Below are 6,976 nucleotides of genomic sequence, written 5' to 3'. Positions count from 1 at the left end.
TTTTTTTTTTTGCAGATGTAGGAGAAGTATTAGCACAATGTTATTATGTTCTCTTTTGTAGTTAACAAAAATACATCTCATATGCTAATATAAAATATAAATCTATTTATTTTGTCTTTTTTGGTTTTAAACATTTTATAACACCTTAAAAATTTATTGAGCTTTTTGAATAAAAATATACATCAAACAATAATAATAAAAACATACATCAAACTGTATTAGTTTCATAATCTATACATTTTAATATTTATTTTATATTTAATATTTGAAATATTACACTTTTGTTCTCTATTAATCATTATTTCGCCACTATTTCATACATTATATGAGCTTATAGCAGTTAGATCCTTTAAAATTGACTAAGCTTAAAATTTCTAATGTGGAAGTGCCTAACACTTTTTTAAACACAGATTTCAAGCAATTGACGTGTGATTAGTTCATCAAACAAGTAAAAAACAAAAGCATTTTAACTTGAAGAAAAAGCAACTAATTAGTTTGTTTAACTTTTGTTCTAAAATAAAAAGAATACTAAGGAAACTGTAAAATAATGTCAAAAGGATCTCGGGAAATCATATTAAAAACTCTTTTAAATTATAATATTTTCAATATAAAAATATTAATAAAAAAAAGAAAATTAATATATTAAAAAGAGAAATATAAATTTTCAATAAAATACGAATATTAACAAAAAGAAATTATTCGATCAATCCTATATATTTTCAATATAAATAATAACCGGAGGCATATCATAATTTGTTTTTTGTAAATTTTGAACTGTTAGTCACAATTATGATTGATTAATAGGTCTTACGGGCATCGTTTTTATTTTTTGTCATCGCTTTTGCCACCATTGTGGGATTGAATTTGCTTCTCACTTTCTCTAATGTTCCATTCCTCTTTCACAATATGGGCAAATTTGATTTGATTTAATAAATTCCATGGCAGGGCACAAAAAGTGATAGCAGCTTTGTTCAAGCTAAAATACACACACAGGGTTTTAATTGCACAAAACATAAGTAAAAACACACACATAGGAATACAAAATATTTAATGTAATGCAGCATATGTTTTATGGCAAAACGATGCCATTTGGGTCAGCAGAGGAAACCTTAAAGAGCGAAGGAAACCTTATGGCGATACAATGCCATTTACCCATACATTGGGCTTGGAGCTTTAGCACCTAGCTTCTCTATTTTGAAGACAACTTCCAAAACATGGTTACTTTTAAATATATAAATGTCTTGTTTCTAACTGGTCGGATTACTATAGATACTTGGGAAAGTATAACTACAATACTGTCATATAAACTAAATATTCCAAAAATAGCTGTAAAAACAAATGTCAAATGGTTCTTGGACTGTTACGTGCTTTTACATATAGCATAAATCATAGTTACGGTAAAACCTCTATAAATTAATAAGATTGGGAACATGAAATTTTATTAATTGATAGAGGTTTTAATTTATCGATAAATTAATAATTATTAATTTATCGATAAATTAATAAAATATTAATTTATGAAGTTGACGATTCATGAACTTGATGATTTGATTAATAATTTTGGCTATCGTAATAGGATGGATGCCAATAGTTTACTAGATTATCCATGCAAAAATGATACATGTATTTGTTCATAGTTAAGAAAAAATCACTCCTACTATCATTCATGGTGATGATGAAATTGAAGAAGATATATCGGTACATTAATAACAAGTTATACGTAAAGAATCAATTATCGCGTATAAAACTCTATAATTTTTGGATGTGATTTGTGAAGACAACACCAGAATTTTTATGCAGTCAGAAATATTATAGATAAGCTCCAACAAGAATACAAATTCAACAATAAGCAAACAACAATATAGTCATATATTTCACTAGATTTTCTTAGATAAATATATATATATATATATATATTAGTTTACTTGATTATTAATTTATGATATTGATGGGACCATATTTTTACACCGGGTTTTCAAAAAAAATATTATTTTATTATTTTATCGAAATGCGTCATTTTTATACCGGCCCAACTCGGTACCGGAAAAATTTATTAATTTATAGCGAGTATTAATTTATAGAGGTTCTACTGTACTTGTAATTATTTATATATATACATACAACTTTTTTTTGTGGATGTAGGAGAAGTATTAGCACAATGTTATTATGTTCTCTTTTGTAGTTAACAAAAATACATCACATAAGCTAATATGAAATATAAACTTTTATTTTGGTTTTGTTGGTTTTAAACATTTTATAACATCTTAAAACTTTAGTGAGCTTTCTAAATAAAAATATACATCAAACAACGGTAAAAAAACATACATCAAACTGTATTAGTTTAAAATATACATTTTCATTAAAACATCTCTATTGTAAATATATTTTTTTAAACGAACAGATGTTATCAGTCAGTAGAGAAAAAGTAGCATACAAGACAAAAAAGATAGTTTAAAGGACAACATAAAAGGACATTCTCCAAAGTTTAAAGCAACGTAACAGAGGTAGATAAGGACAAACAATATTAGGAATTTAAGAACTATGGACCAAAAGCTAGCTAGCATTCTGGAGCATGTGAAGTTAAGGAATATCGATGCAACTTCCAAGAGCAGGTCAATGGAACAAAAGATGGCCTCAGTCTTGATTCGAAGACTAGGTGGCGATAAACGGCTAAAGCTGAAAGTCTCACTGAAGTGAGAAGGACTACTCTGGGTAGAGCTTTGCTAATGTATATTGTATACCATGTATTTTTACATCACATCACATAAGCTAATATAAAAATACATCTCAATTGTAGACACTTAAAGAACCACATTATGCTCGTATAAATTAAAGAGCAAAAACAATTTTCATATTTATGTATTTATTTTCTTCAATTAGTCTAATTCTCTCATGGTGATTATGGTACTCAAATGCCTAGACCTAAAATACTGCTATATTTTTATATGCATATAAAATCTGATAGGTTACTTTGGATTTCAGTATTGAATATCCTGGTTATATGGTTATCTATTATTGAATAATCCATAAAGTTATACTTAGAGATAAAAATAGGGTTGTCTCTAATAACAATCCCTTATACTTACCTGGTAAAGACTCTCATCCAAACTTAAAAGTCGTTAGTTCAAAGAATATTTGGAAATAGACCTTATAAAATATTTTAGTCCCTGACTTTAGAGAATGCACAGACGTATGCCTAACGACCTTATAATTATTTAAGTTAAAATATACAATTTATCATAGTATCTAAATTCTTAAGAACGTAAACAAAGTTCATACAAATTATATGAATATTGTATACGATTTACACTTTTATTCTGCGAATTACTGTATCTTTTTTTTTTTTTTTGGGTAAGTTTTATAAATAATAAGATAACATGTTACATGTCCCACTTGCCAGTTTGAGTGTTGTCTTACAATTGCTCAATAAAGCTTTGAAACATGATTTGTTAAAAGAAAAGTGGATGGGAAAGCAAAGTAAGCGACAATATAAAATATAACTCATCTCTCTCTACAGCTGAAGCAAAGAACATCAGAATCCAAGGCACTTTCCAAGTATCTTGCATCACAATTATCTACTCTATATATACAAAAACATACAAATAAACCAATGTGTGACCACAAACCCAATCAAGAACCAATGGCGTTGAAAACTTTGCCAGCGCAGCCACTGCGCCGCCCTAGCCTTGTATGCTACGTTTTTCTCGTCATACTAACTCTTATCTTCATCGCAGCTGTAGGTTTTCTCATTACCTGGTTTGTAACCAAACCCAAGAAACTTCATTACACTCTTGAAAACGCCTCGGTTCAAAACTTTAACCTTACCAACGACAATCACATGTCAGCTACGTTCATATTCACCATCCAGTCCCACAATCCTAACCACAGGATCTCGGTCTACTACAGCTCCGTCGAGATATTCGTTAAATTCAAGGACCAGACGCTTGCGTTCGACACGATGGAGCCGTTTCACCAACCGAGGATGAATGTCAAACAGATTGATGACATGTTAGTCGCACAAAACGTTGCCGTTTCTAAATCCAATGGTAAGAATTTGAGGGCTCAAATCTCGTCGGGAAAGATCGATTTTGAAGTGTTTGTTAAGGCGAGGGTTAGGTTTAAAATCGGGGTATGGAAGACAGCACATCATACGGCTAAGGTTAAGTGTCCTCATGTCACGGTCGCCTTGTCGCAGTCACAGAATTCCCAAAATAGTTCATGTGATGTTGATATTTGATTACTAAGTTTGCATTTTCACACTAATAATCGTATCGTTCATCCTCTGATATGTGATGCTGGTGATTACTGTTATGCATGAACGAATATTTGTGCATTTATACTTGTTTTTAACGTCAACACTCACATTTATTATACTCTTTCTTTCTTTCTTTCTTTTTCTTTGGATCAAAGAGTTCTCTAACAAGTAACAACACTAGATATTAAAAAAAATTATGGATGTAGAGTATTTTTCAGTGGTAGAATTGTAGATAATAGATACTGTTAAGTTATAAAACTAATTTAACCTGATCTGATCTTCATATTTTAAGAGATTATGGGCTCAAAAAAATTTCATTAGTACATTTTTTCATTTTTTTATAATTGGTTTTCTTTTAATTGCATAAAAGAACACAAATACAAGATTGTCTATGGCCCATATTTGTTTTTAATATCAATATAAGCCCAATTAAACACACATATTTTGGAACCCAATTTTGCAAGCTCAATTCAAGATAAGGTAAAAGTGGGAAATCCTAAGATGGAAGTGAACAGTTTTGTCGTACAAACAATAATACCAAAGAGTGTCTAGGTTTTATACAGAAACCAGATGATGATTAGCTTGCCGTCGCAAACCCTATTTGAAAGAGGGATGGATTGGAGGCAACGTTTGTTGTATCAAAACAGAGACAGTTATTTGTTCCCTACAAGGTAAATTTCTAAAGTTTCCATAGTTATATATTTCTCTTCTTCAATTAGTCTGGTTCTCTCATCTTGACAATCATTAAAGTCAAGATTATTTTTCATAAAACACCCTCCAGCAAATAATTTATTTTTCTTTTTCTTTCTTAAATTAATTTTATAAAATGCATTAGCGCATTAATTGCATGAAGCGAGAGACGATTTCATATGGTTAAATGTGAATTGGGTTACGATGAATTCTACTAAATTCTTTGATGCATCAAAATTTATTACCTAGGATCTCGGTTTTGCATCTCCGTTTTATAAAGAAAAGAATATTGATAAAATAATCATAAGGTTAGAAGCAACGTAAGATTCTGATATTTGACACACACACACACACACACACACACACACAAAACGTAAGATTCTGAAGCAAAAAACATCAGATTCTAGAATCCGAAGCATTATCTATGTCTATATATAAAATCATCCAAATCAACCAGTGTGTAACCTTAAAACTCTCTAGCTAGATCCAATGCCTCCGATAACTTCGTCAAGCCGCCGTAGCCTTCGCCATGTTATCTTCTTCATATTTACCATAATATTCATCATAGCTCTAGGTGTTTTCATTACCTGGCTCGTAACCAAACGCAAGAAACTTCATTACAGTGTTGAATACGCGTTTGTACAAAACTTTACCCTTACCAACGAAAATTACATGTCAGCTACATTCAAAATCACCATCCAGTCGTACAACCCCAACCACCAACTCTCGGTTTACTACACTTCCGTCCAGATATTCGTTCAATTCAAGGACCAGACGCTTGCGTTCGACACGAAGTTGGAACCGTTTCAACAACCGCGAATGAACGTTGCGCTGATCGATGACGCGTTGATCGTTCAAAACGTCCGCGTTTCCGAATCCAGTGGTGAGGATTTGAGGGTTCAAGCTTCGTTGGGAAATATCGACTTTGAAGTATTTGTTAAGGCGAGGGTTAGGTTCATAATCGGATTTTGGTGGACAGCACATCGTACGGCTAATATTGAGTGTTCTCATGTCACATTCTCTTTGTCCCAACTAAACAATTCCCAACATAGTTCATGTTACGCTAATCTTTAGTTAGTAAGTTTAGCATTGTCACACTAATAATTAAATTGTTCATAAATTGACTTATGTTATGCATGCATGAACGAATTATATTTATAGTCATTTTTTACGTATAAATGTACATGTATATATACTTTTGTAATGTTTTTTGTTTTTTTTTGGGTCAAAGAATTCTCTAACAACACTATAGGTATCTAGAAATGTAGCCCCTGAAATTTCAACATATGTGTAATAGTTTTCAACGTAAAGTAAGTTTTTTTCATTGGTTATGTACTGTTATTTATAGACTACATAAAATAAACTATAGTTAACCTAACCTGATTTCTGATCTCCAAATTTATGAGATTATGGACTCCAAAAATTTATTGGTTAAGTAATTTTTTTTTTTGGTTGTTGTTGTTAACTCCAGTAAATTAATTAAACAGCACTAAAATTATGGGACTACAAGATCTCGAAAAGAAATCTTTTTATTTTTTGAAAAAGATCTCGAGAAGATGTCATATTTGCTCATCATGGGATTTCAACATTTTCAGTTATAGAGTATACCAAATTCTATGGACTGTTGAAATGAAGAGGAGTCTAGTTTTTTCCTTTTTTTTCTCTTTTTTTCTTTTTACTTGTTGTTGTTGTGATCATCGAACTTTAGTTGCTGTTGTAAATAAAAGTTGTAAACTATTGCACGAGACAGTGTACAAGATACATAAAAAATAATATGCAGAAAAAATCTTTCAGAAAGTAGTTAATTCCACAATGTGTACTCTAGGAACTTTGACTTATCTAATCATCTTTACATATCACCATATATAAGTACATATGGAGTATAAACACACATTTACCATGATACAAAATGTAAGTTTATTATCGATAAAGCATCGTGAATACATGAAAAGAGGGATAGCTCTTCTGATTAGAAGTGTTGGCATGAAAGAGACAAAATAATTATGTGGGGTGGGAACACAGTCTAGCTGG

At 30.8% G+C, this 6,976-nt stretch overlaps 2 protein-coding genes across 2 annotated transcripts; both read left to right on the top strand.

Moving 5' to 3' along the window:
* LOC104706588 (uncharacterized protein At1g08160-like) lies at positions 3,592-4,388 on the top strand. Its single transcript, XM_010422784.2, has one exon. The coding sequence runs from the start codon at positions 3,611-3,613 to the stop codon at positions 4,235-4,237; it is 627 nt and encodes a 208-aa protein (XP_010421086.1). The 5' UTR covers positions 3,592-3,610; the 3' UTR covers positions 4,238-4,388.
* Positions 4,509-6,175, top strand: LOC104706586. The gene has a single exon (XM_010422783.1). It carries the CDS (start codon positions 5,435-5,437, stop codon positions 6,017-6,019), a length of 585 nt encoding a protein of 194 aa, XP_010421085.1. The 5' UTR covers positions 4,509-5,434; the 3' UTR covers positions 6,020-6,175.

Source organism: Camelina sativa, chromosome 8 (assembly GCF_000633955.1).
Source record: "Camelina sativa cultivar DH55 chromosome 8, Cs, whole genome shotgun sequence".
NCBI lineage: Eukaryota > Viridiplantae > Streptophyta > Magnoliopsida > Brassicales > Brassicaceae > Camelina > Camelina sativa.
The sequence above is the reverse complement of the archived record's forward strand: the minus strand, read 5'-3'. Positions and strand labels throughout refer to the sequence as shown.